This window comes from Perca flavescens, chromosome 21 (genome assembly GCF_004354835.1).
Source record: "Perca flavescens isolate YP-PL-M2 chromosome 21, PFLA_1.0, whole genome shotgun sequence".
Classification (NCBI taxonomy): Eukaryota; Metazoa; Chordata; class Actinopteri; order Perciformes; family Percidae; genus Perca; species Perca flavescens.
In genome coordinates, this window is record NC_041351.1 from 15,043,797 (window position 1) to 15,066,293 (window position 22,497).

Below are 22,497 nucleotides of genomic sequence, written 5' to 3' on the forward strand. Positions count from 1 at the left end.
TTTAATGTATCATATGGTAAGTGTATTAAAATAATCAAAACTGGAACATTTCTAGACCTCTTCATTTGATCAACAGCATCCCCTGTGGGTCATTTGGTCTTTAACTATAAGTACTTGAGCAGGGTTAATTTCAAAACCCTATTCAGTTTCAAGTTAACACAAGATGTAATGACAGGTAACAAATCATTTATTATGCTAGACAGATGAAACAAACTGAGCCATGATAGCAGCAATTCAACTATTGGAATATTTACACTATCACATCACACCAAAGATATATGTAACCCTTTACAATGTAAACACATGATACAAAGACATTTTTTTGAATGTTGGAAAACAAGCCCACCTATCCACCAAAATTGAAACAAAACAAACCTGCTGTTTGCAGCAAATACCTGCGTGTACAATTAGGGGTTCATTTACTGAACATTTCCACAGGTGAATGACAAACAGAGTTGCTTTTCTCTCAAACACTGTATTGTGATTCAACCGAAGAACTATGAGCCCGACAGTGAATGTGAAAATAAAAGACAAACCATTAGTAATGATTGTCTTTGACATTATTTTTCAAAGAATGAGATTTTAAAAGATGAGGAAATAGAAGTACACCTAATGACTAATCCTTTCTGTATTAAAAAACAAAACAACATACTGTATGTGCACAGAGCTGCCTCGGTTTGGCCGCTGAATGAATGACACCACAATCTACCTTTGTGCAGTGTAATTGTATACGGTGATATTCATTATTTTGGACTCCAGCAAAAATTGCTGAGACAAAATAACTAAAACAAAATAAAAAAATGAGTGTTGGTACAATGATTTTGTGAAACAATCTGTCAAGTATACAGTGGGAGGTCTGGACTTCTTCTGCAGAGCAGCAAACGCCTTGAATGTCACTAACATCCACATCCATTGATTTTGCAACATAAAGAACCAAGGGTGAAGTGTTACTGGTCTTCCTGTGTGTGCACGTTGTGTGTGTGTGTGTGTGTGTGTGTATGTGTACACATGATGGTGAGAGAATGGGTTTGTGGCTGAGTGTGTTATTGAGGGAATGCCTCATCTTTCATCAGCATGCGTGGGCTCTCCTGGTTGTCCATGCGACGTCTCTGACCCATCATGCCTATGGGAATAAGCATAAGGCCGGATGTCATTCAGTCACTTGTACCAGATAATTACAATGATTTAAATAAATATTTACATAATTTCACAATTTCTCTGATCAACGTAAGGCATTTTGGATACATAGCCAAGAAACCGATATTCAAAACAATATTGACAGAATGAACCAAGCCCTAATCTAGGCATGAATTTAATGGACACAAAGTGGGTTCACTTCTTTATTCTAAAATCAGATAATTAAACAATATTAAGCAAGATTTGGTAAAACATTAATACATACCCCAATTCCAATGAAGTTGGGACATTGTGTAAAATGTAAATAAAAACAGAATACAAGGGACGTCCCTGCTTACTTCAGGGACAATGCCAAGATACATTCTGCACAGCGTGACTTCATAGTAAAAGAGTGCAGGTTCTAGACTGGCCTGCCTGCAGTCTAGACCTGTCTCCCATTGAAAATGTGTGCCGCATTATGAAGCGCAAAATTTGACATTGGAAACCCAGACTGTTGAGCAACTGAAATCATACATCAAGCAAGAATGGGAAAGAATTCCACCTACAAAGCTTCAACAATTAGTGTCCTCAGTTCCTAAATGCTTTTTGAGTGTTGTTAAAAGGAAAGGAGATGTAACACAGTGGTAAACACGCCCCTGTCTCAGCTTTTTTGGAACGTGTTGCAGGCATTAAATTCAAAATGAGTGAATATTTGCAACAAAAAAAAAAAAAACGTTTATCAGTTTGAACATTAAATATCTTGTCTTTGTAGTGTTTTCAACTGAATATAAGTTGAAAAGGATTTGCAAATCATTGTATTCTGTTTTTATTTACGTTTTACAGAACGTCCCAACTTCATTGGAATTGGGGTTTGTATGTTAAAAATAACTAGCCAACAAATGTATTGGTTTCTTTTAAACTGTGCACAAAGTAAAAACTGCACACATCAACAAGAAGTTCAAGGATTCATTTCCACTTACTGCTTTTATGCTTGAATGATTTGGATCTTCTGGGTGAGTTTGGATTCTGAGGTGGAAAAAGAAAATTCAGAAAAATCAGGAATAATTACTTAACATTCTACATGTGTTTATATAATAGAATTAATGATTGTGGATAATAAAACAGTGTCATGCTCCTCAAGATTGTTATATTAATCTTTGGGGAAAATGAAAGTACCTTATCAGATTTCCTTTTCTTGGCTGTAAAAGAAAGACATTACATTTCAAGATTAAAGAAAATACAACATTAGATTAATTTCATACATGTCAAACTTCATTTGAAATTAACAATTAACATTCAGTATCACTAAAAAAAGAAGTTAAAAAGTAGCACCAGCACATCACCTTTCTTTTCTGCCCCATAAGACCAGTCATTGTCATTGACGTCATCATTATCCTCTTGGTCGCTCTCTGACTTGTTGTTGGTGTTGTTACCGGTGACTATTCTGTAAAAAAGGCAGGAATAAGATATGACACCAACAGTGACTCACTGTAAATAACAGTCTGCTCATAAAACAAATACATTCTGACCTAAAGCTATTTCATAATGTTTTGTATCATTCTATTTTGTAATATATACGGAGCATAACTTCTCCAGTATGTGTAGCTACACAACATAAATATGGTACATGTGCATTATCAAATTTTACTTTTGATGCTCATAGAAGGAGGCTTAGCTTATGGGACAAAGGGAGAGGTGTAAATCAGTAGTATACTATACTACATATATCACTGTGGTTAGCTGTTTTACTCTCATACCTGCGGTTGGCTATGCGGCTGCTGTTGCGTCCCATCCCCAGGCATTTCTCCAGATGCGGGGCAAAGCGTGAGGCAGCAATGCTTCGGCTGCAGTTGGGACATACACACTCTTTGTTTTTCCACTGGTTGTACACCTGGCCGAACACATCCAATCCCGGCTGGTCCACGATTTCTGGAAATTTAAGGCAAGCAATGAACATCTCTGCTTTATGTCAAAATACACAAAATGACTATTGGTTTACAGAGAGATGTTTTGGCCTTGATGTGTCATTGCTTTCTTTGGACTTTTTTTTTTATTATCTGGTTTCATTAATACGCAAGAAAACACACTCACTTGTTCACTGCTCTCATTTATGTCACTAGTAGGAAGACTTTGTGCTCACCAAAGTCCCTCATGCTTTCTTGGTCCGTGTCATCCAGGAAAAAATAGCCCTGCTTGACGGCCCGGTGGACCTCGAAGCAAAGACCCAGGCATGCATCCTCCACCAGGTCAGACAGGATGTCCTGAGCTAGGCCCTGGCAGGGAAGGGCCAGGGGAACAGAGACACAAGTAAGCCACTGTCTGTGTGTATTCTACAGTGTCTGCAGATGTACAGTTTGATGTGCATTTCCAAGGCTGCTCAAACTACTATTATACTGTGGCCTAATGTACCTCCAGCTTGCTGTTGTCCAGGCTGGACATTGAAACCTCCTCCATTTTCATTTGCCAGAACTACCAGATGAGCCGACGCTGCTGTGGTCATGCTGTAGCGCAGCAAGCATTGGCCAGAACAGGGCTGCAGCAGGAGGGAAATACACTGTTAGCAGCACAGTGGCATTACATCCTGTTTAACCAATTCATGTAAATCAGTGCATGGTCAACATTTGACGCCTTGAATGTGATACAGCTACTTACAACTGCACGTTGAACACTGCCAGGGACTTACTTCCCACGTTTATAACCTACGAATAACACAAAGCAGAAGCAAGTTAGCGTTGGTGTTGCAGCACTGTCTGCAAAATCCCAATAAACAGACACAGTTAGCTTAATTTTCAAACACACCACCCTGCTGCTCCGAGCATTACTGTCTAATGAAGGTAGCTTAGCCAAAACCTTACTGAGGAAAACAAAGAGTGAGGCTATGAATAGGCTGGAGAAACTGAACATGCCAAGAGGTTAACGTTACAAGAGGTGGTATCCTCCAGTCGACAGCAGCTACAGCTACGAGCTAAACGTGCCAAATGTATCAGACTAGGCGGAGGAAATAGAAACAATGTAACGTCATTTAGAAGTGACTGAACGCTTTTGCTATGGAATAATTACATTTGATCACAGCGAGGCTTGTCCCCGAACCCAACACCGCTGCTGCACTGCGGCTGTTCGCCTCTCAACACACCGCACAAGCCCCGAATGATTCAAAACCACACTTGTATCCCAATATAAAGCCTACATACGAGGAATACATCAATCACAGCCACGCACAATTTGCTAATTGTCTTTATTTACCTATTTCGGCAGGCATCCATCTTTACATCACAGAGATCAGACAGTAGCAATCGATCGCTACACGAGTTTCCACCCAACGCTTCCTTTGCAGCACTGCCGGGGCTTTCCTTTACTCAGCCAACTTGAATGGGAGTGGATTTACCATCCAGGCACTGCGCTTTACCCCAAGCAATTGAGGGGTTAAATTGGCCTTTTTTCAGCTTTGTAGTAGTCATTACAAACCATCCTATTTGGTAACACTGGTTTGTGCTTTGTTATTTGAACTTTGCTGCATCAGGCAAGATGACTCACATCTTTAACATGTAACATATTTTATTTTATATTGGAAATATCTCTTCTTTCTGGAACATCCAAACAGCATGTGAAGGGGTCTATATCAATAAAAAAACAAAACAATGCTTGACAAAGTAAATTATTTTTTTCTCCACACAATTAAAACAAATCACATCATTTTGACCCCATCACATAAAATCAGACAAATCTGAGTACTTGCAGTAAAATCCCCTGGTCAGGCTTTCTCTCTAAAATATTTGTATACATGTGGTCATTATTTAAAAGTAGAACAAAATAGCAGAGTAATGGTACAATAAAGTGTCTTAATTTATAGACTAGCTCAGATGCATTATGTTGCGGTAAAGGCCAGATTAATCTGCTTGTGGGTCCCTATAAACCTTCCATTTTTCACCAATCTGTGTGCATGGTTAACAGTATTCAAATGGCAGATTATCAAATAGACCCATGTTTGCTGTGTGGTAATTTGAACAAAATTATTTTGGGGATACGCAGCATGTGAGCACAATGTAAAATGAAATAACGATGGTCTTAAAACATTATCTTTGCAGAGGGATCCTATTTTTCCAAGTCTTTAAAATGTGATAACCTTTAAGGACCCAGACATGTAATTCTCAATTAGCTTCTTACTATGGGAGCCTACATGAACACACAATTTTCTGCCAAAGTTACAACAGTTTTAGTTCTTTTGAAGCAGATTTAAAAAAAAAAGAAATCACTTGACTGATAAACCCTTATAAAATATATAAGGGTGTTTGTTTTATCTAAATTTAATAGTTAAAGGCCCTAATCATATCAGTTGATATTGTGCTTTAGTCGTGCATATTCCCAAACAGTCTTACAATTGTTTACATTACAACCAACTAATCGCCACATAGTATGTAAACCCGGGGCTTGTGTGGCCCCTGGGGGTCTCGGGTGGCCCCTGGGGGTCTCGGGTCCTCGGGCACTTTGTAATCCAACTTGGTTGTGGCACAATAAATAGGAGTACTGGTAATGGCAACCTTTCAGCAAATATGGCCACGATACAATGTGGCACTGAAGACAGCCACTGGAGAGACCGCCCATCATCTCAAATGTGCTTCTTTGTACAGACCAAGTTGAAGATTCTAGCTCTGAACTTCACATGAGTGTGTGGTGCTTCTGCTGTACATCTCCTCTCCATTTAAAACACCTTAAACATGATGACATCATTGTCTTCTTCCTCCTCGACCTGTAGATCGACAATTAACATTTATAACATCTGGAGATGCAAAAATAAATACAAAAGTGCAAAATATACATTTAGGTGTTCGAACCTGATAACAGTCCGAATTGTCCTCTTCTTCTTCATCACTGCTGCTGTCTTCAATGTCTTCGTCTTCTGAATCCTGTGTGGCATACGATAAATTAGGGCTGAAAATAAAGCTTTTTAAACCTGAGTGCAGCATATAGAATTCTTTTTATAAACAAATGTATGTGATTGTATACATTCAGTTACATTTACTTCAAACTTCACTATAACACAGCCTGTACTATCACAGAGCTTCGCATTGGTGTGGTTAAGAAGACTATATTATTTTGTGTGTGTTCTATTAACTACTGTTTGACTTACTGATGGTCTGTACGCAGCTCCACATGGTTCTTCTCGGTCATTTTTCATTTGGTTGACAATAAGGAATTGCAATTTCTGCAAAGATAAGCTTATTATCAATCTTAAAAAAAAACATTTATGAAACACATATAAAGAAAGACACAAATGGGTACTTGAATTTGTGTGTGTGTGTGTGTGTGTGTGTGTGTGTGTGCTTACACTGGGGTTACGTATTCGATAAGCTTCCTGCTCTGCTGCCGGCAACGTCTATGGAATGTAAAAAGTTACACATTTTAAAAGGATATACCAATTTTATAAAAAACTATATATATATATATAATAAAAACAAACATTAGAAGGACAGGATTCTTATACCTTAAACCACTTCTGCAGCTCCATCGAGTATTTATTAACTTTTTGACATACTTCCTCTTTGTAGCGTTCCTTCTCCCTATCGGAGAGGGCATGCCACATTTGGTTGACCTTGGTGAAGCGCTCATTTGAGTTTGGGAATTTCTCCTTCAGAAGTTCCATCTGGTTTTTGCAGAAAATGACATTACCAGATCTGTGAGTAAAGTAAAAAAAAAAAAAAAAAAAAAATCAGTCACAAGTTTGTCTGCAGATAAACAACTGAGGGTTTGAGTTGTTGCAAGTTTTAATTAATTCTGGGAATCTCAAAAGGAACAGAGGTTGTTTGATGGTCGTGCTCACCGAGATGGCATCTTGGGCTCGCCAGGAAGTTTCCGTGCAACTTTTTTTACAATGCTCTGCAAAATAACGACAAAATGTATTAATAGAAGAGGACATGAATCCAATGTAGTTTTTTTATTTATTTTAAAAGGAAGAGGGATCACAAACAACCCCCACTGATTATAAGCTGTTGAGGCTTACGACACGGACAATTAACAATAGCTGGAAAAGCAAACAAATAGGTTTAATCAAATCAAAGAAAAGTTCCCTGAATGTTACCAAATTAGTCAACCAAGTGTTAAAAACAGCTTTTCTTACCTTTTGTTAACAGAAGTGACAACATGTCTACAAGCACAGAACATTAGTTCTTAGGACTAACTACCAGATCTGTGCAAGAACCATGAATTACTTCTCACCTTATGCTCATGAGGTCTTTTGATGCCATTCTCATTTAGGATGCGCTGCTGCTCCTCCTTATCAAAAGTCTGAGGAACATAAACACCATCATTACACAAAGTCTGGCAGCATAAGCTCAACGCTGCAACTGTAGTCTTGTAAAGTACTTACCATTAGATATTTATTCAGCATGACCGAATACTGTCTCTTTAACTGAAAGAAATGAACATTCAGATTTAACTGATTTTTACCGTAACCCAACATACTAATCTTTAGTAGCACTGTCTTTATGAAACCGTTTGTGTGTGCATACCTCTCTGCAGCGAGTGCTGTACTCTTCCCTCTGTCTCGCAGTCAAATCTCGCCAACGTTGGGCCCAGACACTAACGTAGGTATTTCCAGAGAAACCCGTCATGGACGCACGTTGCTCTTTGCAGAATAGATTATAACCATTGCTAAAGACACAGACACACACACCAAATGTGCTCAGCTTCTAGTAAATTACCTGCTTACATCCTTGTTAGCTTAAGTTTCAATTCATTTACCCACAGATAAGACCTAAAATGTGATTAAAAACTTTGATCAAGCCAAGTGTATAAGATAAAGCTGAGTCTAAATACGGCAATCCACTAGACTTTTGTCGCAAAGTTAATGAAGTTTTGCTGGTTCTCCAAAGGGCTTCTTCATCTAATGACAGGCAGGAAATATTGAGCATGTATCCCTTGGAAATGCCATGCCCCCTAGTGGATGAGGATGTGTATAGAGGTCACCTTTTGGTGAGAAGCAGTGGCAGTAAAAACTGTCCTGTCACATTAGTGGTGTCCTGAGGAGTGTCCCAGGACAGTCAGACACTGTCCTGTAACTCCATGACTGTCCCGGGACAGTCGGACACTGTCCTGTGACACCCAGACACTGTCCTGTGACTCCATGACTGTCCCGGGACAATCAGTCACTGTCCTGTACACGGTCCTGTGACTCGTCACAGGACCGTGTACAGGACAGTGTTTGACTGTCCCGGGACACTCCTCAGGACACTACTAACAGGACAGGGCAGTTTTTGCTGCCACTGCTGCAGCTTTTGGTGGCACCACCCTTTTAGTGATGGCCACTCTCTTTGCCAGGTAAAGTGCAAGCCACAAGCTGACCAGTACGATGATGATGATGGGAGCGGTTTGCATGTGTCCAACAGTGGGGAAAACAATACAGACTAATAAACACCAAATCAAAAAACACACTGTACTGTTTCTGCCAACACTTAAAAGCTTTGAAAACAACAATTAATATCAACCACAGCATCTCCATTACCTGCTAATGTTTAATTAGCAGACAAGTGTGACTGCTTTAAAAACGTACTGTGCTTCTCACAGTTATAGAGATGCACGCTGCAGATTTATGAACACAACAAAGAAAAATAAGAGACTTCTGAGTTCAATTTCAATCACCCTGTGTGTGTGTGTGTGTGTGTGTGTGTGTGTGTGTGTGTGTGTGTGTGTGTGTGTGTGTGTGTGTTTTGCTTACAAAGGAGGCTTGGGAGGCAGGTCCTTTGCAACTGTAGTACCCTCTTCACCCTGCTTTAGCGAGAGAGATCACACATTAATTTGAAGATAATTCATTAAGAATTAGAACCAGCAGTGTTAGGTAAGGTAATTGCAAATAAATATGCGCCCTTCCAAATAACTACTGTATGAACTGTATTAAATCATATGAATATTATATTAATATGTATTTGGGAAGATAAAAAGAATAAACCCAGCTAACCATGCAAATAGTACACCATGGTTTGTGACGAGGTCTGGCTGATGTGACCATCACTTACTGTGGGAGTGTCTGCAGAGAGTCTCTTCCTCTTCTGGCAGGCTTTGGGCTCCCGGGCGGGAGGTAATTTGTATTGTTTCCTGAAAGACAGAGTTAGCTGACACTGAATTCACACAAGCAGCCTGGGCCAAGTCCCATCTTCATACAGTATGTTATGTGTGTTTATTTACAACCTGAACTGCTGCATCTTTTTCCTGTAACCCTCCATTGCAGCCTCGGATTTCTCCACATATTGAGCCTAGAAAATGTCAGTAATTCATAATTTAAAATGGGAGGCCTTAGGCAACATCAAACGAAAAGAAGCTCTGTTTGAGCAGTAGCCTTTCACCGACTGTACCTTCTCTTCATCTGAGAGTGCCTTGTACTTCTTGATTAGGCGCCTGAACACCTTTCGGCGGCTCATATTTGGGTGCTTCTCGTGAAACTTGGCCCAGTTCTCCTCATAAAAAATGGCATTTGGAGGGCTGGGTTTCTTCGGGAACTCTGGATGGATCTGCAGGAAAAATTACTCTAACAAATTACCCGATGAAGCATGTGGTATTATTGGATGGATCGTGTTTGCAACCTATCAGCAATACATACAGATTTCTGTCTTTATCTGCAGTGCGATGTTTGAAGAGTCATTATTGTTTTGCAGGGGATTTGTATTAGTATAAACAGTGATCTACATGGTATTTAAAATATAACCTTGCACAGAGAAAGTTTGTATTCACAACATATCTAAAGCTTGATTGTGCTGTGCTTACCTTCATATTCTTGACCGGATTGGAAATTACATCTTCAGCTTCAACGATGAGCTCTGTGAGGGTCCGAGTCTTTCGCATCTGAGCAAGAACAACAAGGATATTACACTGAACTAACAACATTTATAAGACTATCTTTAATTAATAGTTTGATATACTAAATTGTTTGTTGCATTTCATCATCATGAAGGACATCTTTCAAATTAGCGGTCTTGTTCATTTGAAAAACCTGCCAATTCATCTTATTAAAAGTAAAACCAGTGTGTACTGTTTGTAGTATGGTAGTATAAAGGACAAAAACTAACCTCATTGTGACAATATACATTACATAGTTATCCCAATACATAATTACTCTACCTAAGTACACTACAAATACCAACATACAATAACACATTTATTTAGGAATTCTTCATTGTAATGTAATTTTGTGACAACTGAATACGTCAGTACATCCAAATTCACTATAGCTCATATCAAAATGGTAATTTGTAACATATTGGTAACAACAAATCTATTTGGTTTAAATACTGTGATGACACAGGAACCCCAAGAGATGTACCTTTATAGTAAACGGTTTATAAAACAAGATTTTAACATCTACATTTCTATGACACCTAGTCAACTCCATCTGCTTAAGTACATTACAAGTACATTATGTGTTGAAACTGTTTTTGACTCACCTTCTGCAAAATCTCTTTCCACTTTTCTTGGCATGCTTCAGGAGAGAAAGGGGGGAAAGCCACCACATTCCAGTCCACACTCTTCAGTCCTTTGGTATATGCGCTCATTATGTCATGTTCTGGGATGCTGGTTTTCATTGCGGCGAGAAGCTTCTGGAGGCTTGCCTTGGTCCACCCTGTAGTTATAGCATAGCACAGGGACACAAAATCAATCAATAGAGTTAATACAACTGTGATCGACAAGCGTGTCTTCTTGCAAAGGAAATCCCAACTACTTTTTAGTAATTTGTGCAATTTAAGTATTTAATTATACCCACCAGATTCTTCATTCACAGTCTCAGTTCCACTCATTTTCCCCAGAAAACGTGTTTCGGTAGCTGGATGCAAACTGGCCAGAACTTCAGGTCTATCTACGTGACTCCCGGAAACTGTACAACAACAATAGCTAGTTAGCTAAAAAAAATCCAGCTTAGGTTTTAGGAAATTAACCAAAAGCAAGCGATATTTGACCTAAATATATATTCATTAACTGGCGTTGTTGCCGTTACGTTTTTCTGCAGAACACAAACTCCACATTATGCTGCAGTTTTTTAGCCGACAACATGTGTGAAATGCCTCCATTTTTGGTAGGCGGGTCTTTGCAGAGCGTCACCCAAAAGAGCCAGAAAGCAGCCAATGAGCTTCCTCTTCTTCCTCTTCTTTCTGTTTATTGGCAGATCAGATTCGAGCAGCGGTGAGAGGTTGAGAGCCGGAGTGTCTAGTCTGGCCACTTCATGATTTAGTGACTAAATCAATTAAATACTGATAAATTATAGCAAATACAAATAATATATTATATACTATACGTTGGTTTATCACCTGATATTTTAACCTTCATTCTTGCCTTGACTCTCTAAATCTCTAAATCGAAATATCTTCCTCTCTGAATTACAAAGCTTATCAACAGGCTATTGACATATCTTTCATTACCAGGGGCAGATCTGTAATCCTGCATTTAGAGTTTTAAATGTATGTATTTATTCACTGTACATTATTTAATTCTATTAAAATGTTTCATAAAACAGGTGCTATACAAAGTTTGATTTGATTTTAGAGCACCCAGAGTTTTTTTTTTCTGGTGTCTTAGGGATTTATTTCAATAATGTACAGGTATCAAAGTGAAAACACATTTCATTACTCCCTGCTTTCTTTAACACCAATCAAAAGCCACACCTAATTAAACTAAGTTGATGGGTCTTTAACTGTCTGTCATTGCGCCCATGAGCCCAATAAGTAAAGAGTGTAGCAGGAACCAGGCTGACTGTAGGGGAGGTTGACTGCTGGGATGTATTGTATCACCTCGTAGGACTCCGATGGCTCCATCTGCACTATGACCTGACATACACAATACATTCATTTCAAATGTATTTGCGTGTTTTAATTTAACTACTGTTTGAAATCCTGAAACAATTCTAAATACTGTGTCACTTGTGGACTCTTCTCTTCTTCTCTTGGACTGTTTTATTTTTTAGCAGCCAAGACTAATCAAGAGTCCAAATAAAGAATTAGAGAAAAATATCCAAACAGGACCCTCCAAAAAAATCTACGTTAATTAAAGGTCCAATATGTAATATTTGTACTGTAATAAATCCAAAAATGACACCAATGCCTCATCAGATATTAAGGAAACATGTTAAACTGAAATACTATCTTTTTTGACAACAATGCTAATGTCAGTATTTTTTCTTTTTGAAATTTACATTCCGTGACGGAATTTATGTTTATGTTTTGGTCTGTGTGTTGTTATCAACTGCCCAGTTTGACAGCCAGGCCGGGTTGCCAGATATACCTGTAAAAACGTAAACCCAGCGCGCTACAGCTGTAACGGTAGTACAGCCATGAAACCAGCACAGACACGAACAGGATCAACGGAGATAGATTCTACCTGATGTAAAAAAAAGAAAACAGCATGTTTCTAACAGTTCCGTGACCAGAGACGTAACAAACCCCGGGTAAATATATAGATATAGAGACAGCTTCCCAAAAGGACGCAGAGTTTATTTTCTCCTGAACAGGTAAGCATTAGCTTCAGGCTAATTTATCACAGCTACTAGGGATGGGCATTTTTTGTCATTTCAACATTTGTGTACTCACATTGAATTATATAGCTAGAGTACCCGAGTTGGTTACTCGCAAAAACAATTGAGACATAGCCAGTAAAGTGATCCCGACTGGTCCTGGCTAACGCCACCATGCTAACCCTGCTAACTGTTAACGTTACCGGGAGGACCAGGCAAGCAGCCCATGGCTGTTTACAACATGTAGTTTAGCGGCTGGAGCCAACAACGGTGAGTTATTTTAAGCCACGAGAGGGGGGCTGTAAATCGGAAAGAGAGGACTGTGAGTTTGCAGTGTGTTTAGCGATTGTTGCCGTAATTCTAAGCCAATGAAGTGTGTTCCGTCGGCAAGGTAGTGGTATTTTTAGCGTTTCGTATTGTAATTCTAAGCCGAGGAAGTGTGCCTGACTGGCGTGTGGAGAGGACAGTGAGGTTGTTGTGTTTTTAGCGGTTCATACTGTAATTTTAAGCCGAAAAAGTGTGTCTGTCAGTTGGTTACAGAGCTCCGCATGAGCACGGGATTTTATGACTGTCAATATAGCCAGCATTTACCGTTAGCTACTCCGCTGTGCTGTGGAGTAATGTCTGGCTATGTGAGACAAGCGTCTAGCAACATTGTTGTGAATGCTGCGGTCTTAGCCTGGCAACCCCCGTGAACTTCGAGTCTGGGCAGGAGGGGGCGGGGGAAACGACTCTCCAGTATTTTGAATTGGTAGTGCAGTAACTATTTTAACCGCTAGCTGCCAGTATTACATACAATATTACATATTTCATATGCGTGGTGGAAGAAGAAGAGGAATAATAATCAAAAGTGGCCAGTTTAAACCCCCCAAAAATGTTATCATAATGATCAATGTAAAATATTAACTGTTATAAAAAATTATAAGTGGTTGACTTTCTTGATTCAGTGTAATTGGCAAGCAAAGAGAATTGTTTTTCACACAACCCCCCCCCCCCCCCACACCTCTGGGTGAGACTTTGTTGCGCCCAAGCCTTCTCTGTGTTTTTCAAGCTCACAGACAGCAGGCCAGCATGGCGCTTTGTGAGTTTATTCAGTAAGCAGAGAAGTGTAAAAGACCAGTCCACAGTCTGCGCTTCTTTTCCTAGAACTTGTATTTCTTTCAGAGGACTTTGTGCAATAAATCCATATTCTTAGATCTAATATTCATAGTCTTTTTTTCCATATTTTATTCATTTTAGGTCCTTTTATTATTGTTAGCTGTGATGCTTAAGCAGTTTTAGCTTTCCCATGATGCTTTTGAAAGTTTTTGACCAGAGGAGTTGCTTTCAGGGCCCATGAAATAAAAATACATATTTGACCTACCCACAATGCTGCAATATATAGTATTGATTTTGGCTTTTTGAATTGATAGACATTTTGAATTGAGAAAGTTTGAATATAGTGCTCACTGCTCATATGCCTACATATATGTAGTTAGATAAGTTAGTAAATTATATTTGAGAAATCCCCTTGATTATGTCTGATATTTTTGGCAGGGGGAAAGCAAGTGTTGGTTTCTCTTTGCATAATGAAAATGCTTTGTTTTTTGTTAGTTTTTTTGGCTTGTCTGCTGGGCTGATGTACTAATGTGTATTGATTTTGACATTTTGAATTGAGACATTTGAATATAATGCTCACTGCTCATATGCCTACATGTATGTAGTTGGACAAGTTAGTAAATTACATTTGAGAAATCCCCTTGATTATGTCTGATATTTTTGCCAGGAGGACAGCACGAGTAAACGGGGTAGTGGATGGGGGGTGTGTGTGTGTGTGTGTGTGTGTGTGTGTGTGTGTGTGGGGGGCCTTTGAGGTATAGTGCCCAGGGGCCCCACATTGTCTTAATACGGGCCTGCTTTTGGGAGGTAGATTTTTATTATTATTATTTATAGAGAGACGACAAGAACACAGCAATATAACACACAATATAAACTTAAGAACACACACAATTCATCATTTTCTCTCTCCCTGTATTGGGATACAGTGGTGTTGCTCACCAGTGTTACCAGTTTGATCATTCTTGCTAAAATATGTACACTTTGCTTGCATCATTGCCCTATAAATCTTGTATTACTTCATTCAGAGATTGGATATTGCTCCCATCAAGCAAGTAAGTACAACAATAACTTAAGTGACATATGTTACAACATTACATTCAATGTGCCGTTGCTTGGAGAAACATCCAATTTTGGCTTTTAACACTACAATATTTTCCACACAGCATCCAATCTGTCAATTTTTGGAGTGTTAACATGAATGATTTTATATTTCATGCAGTGCCTCTTTCTTTTTTGTAAAAACATTCAATGTTATATCATTATTTTTAGCGTCAGTAGTGTGAAAAGCACAAGCTGTTAGAAACAAAACAACATGTTTCAAATAATTTACCTGAGTGACTGTTGAAAACTCTTCAGGAATGTTTGACCAAGACATTTTTGTTTTTACAAGATATTAATATTCATCCATATTGACAATATAAAGATAGAATTTAGATCTGCATCTTCATTAATAACAAAACACTCAAAACATGTTTTATAGGTGGATGAAACATTCATTTGAGCCACATAAAATGAATATATTTTTGTCAAAATAAAAGTATTGCTGGCATGAGTTGGCATGGAAGACATCTACAATGGCATCTGAGATTCACAGTATACATCCTGCCCCGGCTCCTCCTCGAATGTCACTTTGGCATCGTCAGCATCCAACTACAAACACAACAGACCCAGAAACATTACTTCTTAATACTGCTTTCATCTGCATTAATTTCTTTAAATGACAGGAGGTGTCCACTTACACATTTCATTTCCTTTTCAGTGAAGAGACGCCCGGTCATAAACATGCGTATAGGGATGGTGAGGATGAGTATGAAGGGAAGTGCGAGGGATACTGGACTGGACTTAACAATCCACAAAACTGCAAGGCACACTACCTGGATGGTTGTGAACAAGTGCATTCGTCCTGTGCTCACCTGTAGCCAACATTTCAAAATATCAGTCAGACAGACATGACAGCAACTGCGGACACTTTTTGCCTCCTGATGTGATTTAGAGGCTCTAATAGTTGCCAACACATGTGACACTATAGGATATGAGTTTATATGACTGCTGTTTTTCTTAAGCACATTAGTCTTTCTACACAAATACTGGTATATATAGTGCATTTCCGCTAAGGTAGCAACAGTCCTAGCGTTCTAAAGCATCATGCATCATGCACCATGCGCTTTATTTATGTGATCACGGGGATCTTACTCTGGTGGCGTAGGATTCAGGGTGGTATTTCTTAGGGATGAACAGAAGCAATATACGATCCCACAGCTGGATGCCATTGAGTGACGTTACTCCCATGTAGAGAAAGATCCCAAACAAGGCTGACATGGGAATCATCTTTAGGATTGGCTCCATCAGAATTGACAGCCCTTGACACAAACAGACATTCAGATAAAGGGCGGTGTACTGTGTTTTAATGACAGATCTGTAGATTTTTAGACATGCAGACATGGATGATTAGAAAGCACCTACCAACCAGTAACGCCACCAAAATGCCACTGACCCTCTGCTCCATCACCTTCTCAATCACAGGCTTTGGTCCTTTGCTCATGACGGTGAGGGCGTTGGCGTGAGTGACAGTTCGCACAGTGGCAGCACTGAGCCACGGCACACCAAATATTGCACTGAGCCCTCCCATGCCAACTAAAACCAGCAAGTCAAAGTGGAACCCAGAGCCTTTGACCATCTTCCTCTCAGGCTTACTCACAATCAGACTGTTAACAGATTGAACATATGATTCAAGTGGTTCAAAGACAGCACATGTAATGTTTTGTTGATGAGGTTGATCATTCAGTGAGTGATATTGTTGTTGAGATGTGAACAACTCACGTTGTGATCTGAGACTCCAGAAAGATCAGAATGAAAACAAGCAAGGCAGGGACACAGCATGCAAACATCACCCACACAGGTAGTGTCTTGTGCTCTCCGAAGGGGTTGATGAGCCAGCCTCTTTTGGATGGGTTGGACACCATCAGACCTTTGGGAACCACTAGTTTCTGTAAAGAAAAAGCTTTTGGATTAAATCTATTAAATCTAACGAGAGTTAAAGGGTTCTGAAACCAATAGTGCCCATATGTGCATTGAAATAGGTTTTGCACATGTTCATACTGGCAATCAAAAGCTCAATTTTAATGTCCGACAGAAGCCTCATATAAGCTTTAAATAAACCTTTGAATATATTTTAAACACAGAAAGATGTGGATTTTGTCCCCCATCACTTATAGTGAAAGCATATGGAAGGGATCTTTTAATGGCTAGTATGTGAATCGTGAACCTATCATCCTACATTTCATCTGAATTTGCATGTATTCAGCACATAAAATGGATTTGGAAGCTTAGACTGATCGGCCAACCTGAGTGTAGGTATCATCAATGTTGTAGTCCACAACAATCATGAGGAAAATGGCAATGGGCACGCCAAAGTCACCAAGCAAACGTCTGACCTGATAAGCATAGATCAGATTGATTAAAGAGTTCAAAATTGAATAAAACACTTGATAACATAAATAACCTCACTTATAATTGTGGACCTAACTCACCTTCCCAGGAAGAAAAGTGCCATTCTTGAACTGGCGCAGGAAGAAAGCAATTAAGAAGCATCCAAACATGAGGCACATGGAGAGTAGTGCTGTGTTGGGGTAAGGTGGCTTAATAGTTTTTACAACAATAGTGGCGTTGCCAGTAACATTATCAAACAAGACCAGCTCTTCCACCTTTGGGTGCCAGGGATTTTCTAGAGTTGAATTCAGATGATCGTAATTCAAAATCAGTGGATGAGCCTTAAAGATCTGAAGAGGGGTCAGGAGAGAGTAAGAAAGATTATAATCTGGTCCATGAGAGTCAGCACTATCATCACAGAATTTAAATGTCTCAGATTTTATTAGGACAGATCAAATGTGTGAAATGGATGAATATGGTTTACCCTCCCTAGCTTGGCAAAGGTTTCATAGATGAAGATGAGGGAGATGAGGATGGAGAAGATTTCCTGGGTGAAGCGGGAGATGAAACGCACCAGGAAGCTGCCCTCAAAGGCCACGACGATCACTACAATGATGACCAGCCACACTCCAACCCACACTCTTCCCACAATATACTCAATTTCCTGGGACTTGCAGAACTGAATGAAGGAAACTGGGGTTGAGTTGAACTCTGACCAAGCAAATTAATTAAAGAAATATTGGGCTGTGGTAGACAGAAATGTAGAATTTATCACAAATTTGTTGCAAAAATGTACTTGAGTGGGCTCAAATGGATCAAAAGAGACTCAACAGTTTACCTACATGATTCAGTGATATAACTTACGGCAAAGAAAGCCTCCTCAAACACTAACAGAGGGCCGGAGAAACCAATGACCAGGATGGGCTGAGCAGCAACGAAGCAGAAGATAATCCCCTGAATGCAGGTGGAGATGAGGAGCTCTGAAACGCCCATCATGTTGTCCACCTTATCAGCTGTAGTGGCAAAGATCACATCAAAATATTATTATTTTAGCAACAGCATTACCATGTCAAATACAAATAAAAACAAATATGCACACATACCCAGCAGTCCCCCGAAGGTGATGGCCGGTGAGAGGGCGGCAAAGTAGATGAAGATGACGGCAGCAAGGACCTGGGTGTTAAGAGCATCTGTGATGTCACTCTTGTAGTACTGGTAGCGTCTCTTTATGTCTCGAATCATCCCGCCAAATGGTCGACCAGTACGGGACAGGGGGTCTTCAGGTGGGGGACCAGTAAAGATGGAAACTGTGGGGAAACAATTTTAATCTTGTTTATGTGTATGTGTTGTAGGAAATCTAAAGTTCCATGACTATTGATAGTATTTACCCCTGCGAGGTCTGGAGTCCAGACGGAGCATGGAATCATAGGACTGGGATCTGTCCTGCAGCAGCTTCTTCTGAAAGCTGATAATGGAGCTAAGCATCGCTTCATTCTGGATCTCTGTGGGCGGGATGACGATGCTGCAGTCCATGAAGTCGTCCAAGGCGTACTTCAGCTCAAGGGTGCTCTTTGCCTGAAACGCTGCCTGATTGAACACCTGGGATTGAAGATAGTGGAGGGGATATTAGGACTGCACAGGGTCAGGGAGCATTTGACAAGGTGTCCCATGTCATACTGTACTTTCAATAACTCTGTTGCAAAGTGGCAGAAAATGTCTGTGTTCTAAACATTTCTTTTGTCTGCACTTTTATTGTTTGGAGAGTTTTGCAACAATATATCCTGTAATGTCAGAGATATTCTTCTTCTAGCATCTGAACAATTGAAACTATAAGATACGTGTACAGTATGTTTATCTGTAGTAAGTGTCAGCTAACTCACTTTATCAGCCATTAGTGCTGCCATAGCGCGGCCAGTCTCGCGGTAGTCCATGTCATTCTTGGTGGGGCCAACCAGAGCAAAGACAAAGCGTACGGGCACTGGGGCCTCCAAGGCAGAGTCGAGCACCACCGCTTCCTTCAGACGCACAAACGCTACTGTGGGTCTTTCCAGAAAGTCCAACGCTCCTGGTTCAAAAAGACAGAAATGTTGCATTCATTGATAAACCCACACTGGCCACACATATACATAAAGGATGCATACAAACGATTCTGCAGCAACAAACACACAAACTGTACTGCAGATCCTAAATAAAAAACAATGCAAACACTGGCTTACCTACTAGCACCATGGAGGCCTCAACACCGTCAGATTCATTCCTCTAAAGGAACACAAAATGAGCAAACTTAGTGAGCAAACAAGCAAACACATCACTATATATATACATACATACATACATATATATATATATATATATATATATATATATATATATATATATATATATATATATATATATATATATATATATATATATATATATATATATATATATATATATATATATATATATATATATATATATAGTGATGTGTAGCTTGCCTTGATAATCTTTGCATGAAAAAAATATCGTATTTTTGCACATTTTCCTCAAGAGGAAATTACAATCTTAGCATCACAGCTGTAGGAAAATACCTACTTAACATGCCAAGACTTGTGTCACAGCCCTTAAAACTAAATAAGATCCACTCAACACATAAAGAAAACAATATGTGCAGAAATTTAAATGATAAATGGATCCAATAAAAACTGAGATAACGTGTATCAGAAGAAAGAAATCTAAATGTATTCATCTAAAAAGAAACAGAATCCTTAAATCCTTAAAGCTTTACTCCTCTGAAGGACTTTCTAAATGGTCTGATGCCAGAAGTCACTTTCCCCTTTAAATCCACTTCCATTGTCTCCCCATTGTCATGATATCAGATCCTGTTATCACCAATGACACGTTAATAGGACGATCTCATCAGATCATCAGGATGGAAGAACCTACCTTGTCCTTGACTGAAAACTTCTGCAGGTCCACCCCATCAGTCAGGGCTCGGCTCTCCGGGTCATCTGATTGGCTGGAGAGAGAAAATGGCATGTGTCATTGGCTGCTTTTGTGTCAGACTGAAGACTGAGCGGCTGTGATGAAAGAATGTTAAATTATTCTCTGGTAGTCTCCTCTGTAGAAGACAAGAGTGTGCAAACATTCACCAGGCTAAGCAAACAATATCGGTGATTAGGTAGGCAAAACATTTTGTTGCCTTTGTAGCGAGCCAGGCCAGCTGTTTCCCCATTTTTCCAGTCTTTTGCTGCTGGCTGTAGCTTTATATTTACTGTATGAGATCAAACGTCTGATCCAACTCTTATTAGCGTATTTCCCAGAATGTCAAACTTTCCCCTTAAAGGTTGATTTTTTTAGTTTTGTGTAAATATTCTGGCAGTGTAGAGAAAAGACTGGAAATAATAGTCTCAGAGGACATCAGGTTGGCTTAGAGAAAACAATAAAACTTAAAATCTTAGTGAAGTGGACTTTGGCAACTTTGATCTAAATTACCCAGAAATTTGAATTTAGATTTATTTACTTTTTGAACAAGAATGTGTAAACACAGTGACAGTATATACCCTTTTAGAGTGACCTGGCCTATATAAGTGAGGTAACTACAGTACACATTGGTCCCCTTTAACAAAGACTTAAGCAGACAGACACAGTGGTTTGGAGGTCAGAGACTATGTTTCATAATTACAGGTTTAATCTCCACAATAGCTACATGCTGCGTTCAACTTTCTCTGGGCGAGAGAGTAGAACTCACTCGCAGCTTTGGATAACAGCATCATAAATGTAGGTCATTTATGTTTGAGTCACTGTTGGGTGAGGTCTTCGAAGGATACCTGCGGTTTTGAAGCAGAGATTTCAGCACTCCCTCCCGGTCTTCAGGTCTGATCGCCTTCTTGTTAACCATCTCTTTGACCATCTTCTCTGCGATGCTGGCCAGTGTCTGCTCTTCACAGTCGAAAACTGTCACGCCTTGACAAAGAAACATGTTGGAAAATATTCAGAGGTGATCTCAAAGAGGAGGGCAGTGTGGTTGTGGTTTGAGGGGAAGTTCAGACAAAATGAGAGCGAGAAAGAAGCGCTGAAGGTCCAAGAATCTGTTGGGTTAAATGTTGGCACTCTCTTGGTGAAACATACTGTCAGAGAAAATACAGGAAAGCAGCATATAATAATGCCTCATAATGTATTTGTTGGTTATTTTTTTGTAATAATATTCTGAATCTGAAAAGTACCTAATGCTATCAGGTATAGAGGAATAAAAAGTATAATAGCTCCCTCTTAAAGTAGTCGAGTAAAAGTTTAATGTAGCGTAAAGTGGAATTACTCAAGAAAATGTATTTTACTTTGCACCACTAAAGATTGATTTATATTTATATATATATATATATATATATATTAATTTTTTTTTTTTTCTCACTGACCTGTGTTCATGGTGCGTCGGAGCTGGATGAGGCTCTTGAAGGTGAGGTAGGAGATGCTCGAAGACACCCACACCCCGGTCTGGGGGTCGAAGCTCTCCTCGTAGCCCATCCATCGGCCCGTCTCCTGCCAGTAGGTCTGCTGCTTCTGGTCCTTCATTTGCTCCTATAGCTCCACGTACCTTTGAAGGCACAGAGAAAAACAGAGGTAAACACTCGCTCATAAGGACATGAATGTAGGACACAGGCACAAACATGCTTGTGTCTGTGAGACACAGAGTGAAAATCTGGGCCGGGGCAAGTGGATGAAACAAACTTGCACCTCCCACAATTACAGCTGAAGCATGTGGTAAACACCTGAGGTTTCACTGTAAGACAATATTTAGTCTCTATCTCACCTGAAAATAAAAATTCTAAATAGCTTTTATATCAAGTAAACGTAAGCTCCTTTTTAGGATAAAGGCAAAGTTCATATTATCAAGTTTGTCTTAAAGCAACATGCGCATGCCCATAGTGGCCATACATTTAAAGTGTTTTTGGATGCTGTAATTGTTCCTTCTGTCTTACCAAGGTTACAATATTTTAGTCTGTCTTATATTGTCTCCACTGCAGCTCAACAAAGAACCACTGTAAAATAATAATGTATAAATAATGTGACGATTATTTCTACTACTGCTAATATTCAGATTTATCGATAGCTGTAAAAAAAAAAGTGTTTAACAGTGAAACAACAAAGCAAAACAGGACGAAATGGTAACATTTGTTAAAACTATTAGGTACCAAATAAGCAAAATAATATTGAAAATTTTTTATGAATTTAAAAAGGGTACAACAGAGTTAAAATGGAAATAGTGGCAAGGGCAAAAATAGAAAAAAGCTCTTCCAGTAAAAGTGAGTTTTAGATGATGACTTCTCTGTTGCTGATGTGAAGTTACAATTTGCATTTTAATTTCAGGTATTTAGTTTAGTTTA

General features: G+C 39.3%; 3 protein-coding genes across 6 annotated transcripts; all 3 read right to left on the reverse strand.

Moving 5' to 3' along the window:
* On the reverse strand, positions 1-4,556 carry atxn7l3b (ataxin 7 like 3b). 4 transcript variants are annotated; one of them, XM_028568284.1, is made up of 9 exons: positions 4,360-4,556; positions 3,769-3,815; positions 3,526-3,649; positions 3,257-3,389; positions 2,874-3,045; positions 2,460-2,560; positions 2,293-2,315; positions 2,097-2,142; positions 1-1,123 (listed from the first exon to the last, which is right to left on the reverse strand). In XM_028568284.1, the coding sequence occupies exons 3-9, from the start codon at positions 3,574-3,576 to the stop codon at positions 1,044-1,046; spliced, it is 606 nt and encodes a 201-aa protein (XP_028424085.1). In that variant the 5' UTR covers positions 3,577-3,649; positions 3,769-3,815; positions 4,360-4,556; the 3' UTR covers positions 1-1,043. The 4 variants fall into 4 exon arrangements, with proteins under 4 accessions (XP_028424085.1, XP_028424086.1, XP_028424087.1 ...); XM_028568285.1 differs by lacking the exon at positions 4,360-4,556 and adding an exon at positions 4,177-4,346; XM_028568286.1 differs by lacking the exon at positions 4,360-4,556 and adding an exon at positions 3,972-4,153.
* Positions 4,557-4,653: 97 nt separating this feature from the next.
* LOC114548375 (nucleolar transcription factor 1-B) lies at positions 4,654-11,212 on the reverse strand. The gene is made up of 16 exons (XM_028568283.1): positions 10,865-11,212; positions 10,548-10,723; positions 9,871-9,948; positions 9,462-9,617; positions 9,298-9,362; positions 9,126-9,204; positions 8,828-8,880; positions 7,623-7,764; positions 7,481-7,522; positions 7,330-7,398; positions 6,935-6,990; positions 6,599-6,788; positions 6,443-6,490; positions 6,245-6,319; positions 5,949-6,020; positions 4,654-5,863 (listed from the first exon to the last, which is right to left on the reverse strand). The coding sequence occupies exons 1-16, from the start codon at positions 10,896-10,898 to the stop codon at positions 5,816-5,818; spliced, it is 1,383 nt and encodes a 460-aa protein (XP_028424084.1). The 5' UTR covers positions 10,899-11,212; the 3' UTR covers positions 4,654-5,815.
* A 4,059-nt stretch (positions 11,213-15,271) lies between these two features.
* slc4a1b (solute carrier family 4 member 1b (Diego blood group)) lies at positions 15,272-21,685 on the reverse strand. Its single transcript, XM_028568120.1, has 16 exons — positions 21,529-21,685; positions 20,944-21,079; positions 20,060-20,132; positions 19,348-19,390; positions 19,012-19,196; positions 18,520-18,730; positions 18,235-18,438; positions 17,996-18,144; positions 17,616-17,810; positions 17,233-17,481; positions 17,047-17,136; positions 16,523-16,689; positions 16,166-16,407; positions 15,896-16,062; positions 15,442-15,615; positions 15,272-15,352 (listed from the first exon to the last, which is right to left on the reverse strand). Exons 1-16 carry the CDS (start codon positions 21,683-21,685, stop codon positions 15,272-15,274), a joined length of 2,523 nt encoding a protein of 840 aa, XP_028423921.1.
* Positions 21,686-22,497: the final 812 nt, after the last annotated feature.

Bases quoted from the DNA above. Each gene is read 5' to 3' on its own strand.
- atxn7l3b (XM_028568284.1), bottom strand. From the start codon at position 3,576: ATGAAAATGGAGGAGGTTTCAATGTCCAGCCTGGACAACAGCAAGCTG. The intron at 2,316-2,459 runs GTGATGTGCTGG...TTTCTTTTACAG, and splicing joins TTATGGGGCAGAAAAGAAAG to CCAAGAAAAGGAAATCTGAT. The intron at 1,124-2,096 runs GTAAGTGGAAAT...TTATTCCCATAG, and splicing joins ATCATTCAAGCATAAAAGCA to GCATGATGGGTCAGAGACGT.
- LOC114548375 (XM_028568283.1), bottom strand. From the start codon at position 10,898: ATGAGTGGAACTGAGACTGTGAATGAAGAATCTG. The intron at 6,991-7,329 runs GTGAGAAGTAAT...GTTATTTTGCAG, and splicing joins AAAGACCTCATGAGCATAAG to AGCATTGTAAAAAAAGTTGC. The intron at 6,789-6,934 runs GTGAGCACGACC...CTTTACTCACAG, and splicing joins GAGCCCAAGATGCCATCTCG to ATCTGGTAATGTCATTTTCT.
- slc4a1b (XM_028568120.1), bottom strand. From the start codon at position 21,685: ATGAAGGACCAGAAGCAGCAGACCTACTGGCAGGAGACGGGCCGATGG. The intron at 21,080-21,528 runs GTCAGTGAGAAA...TTCTTTGTCAAG, and splicing joins CCGACGCACCATGAACACAG to GCGTGACAGTTTTCGACTGT. The intron at 15,616-15,895 runs GTAAGATCCCCG...TGTTGGCTACAG, and splicing joins CTGAATCCTACGCCACCAGA to GTGAGCACAGGACGAATGCA.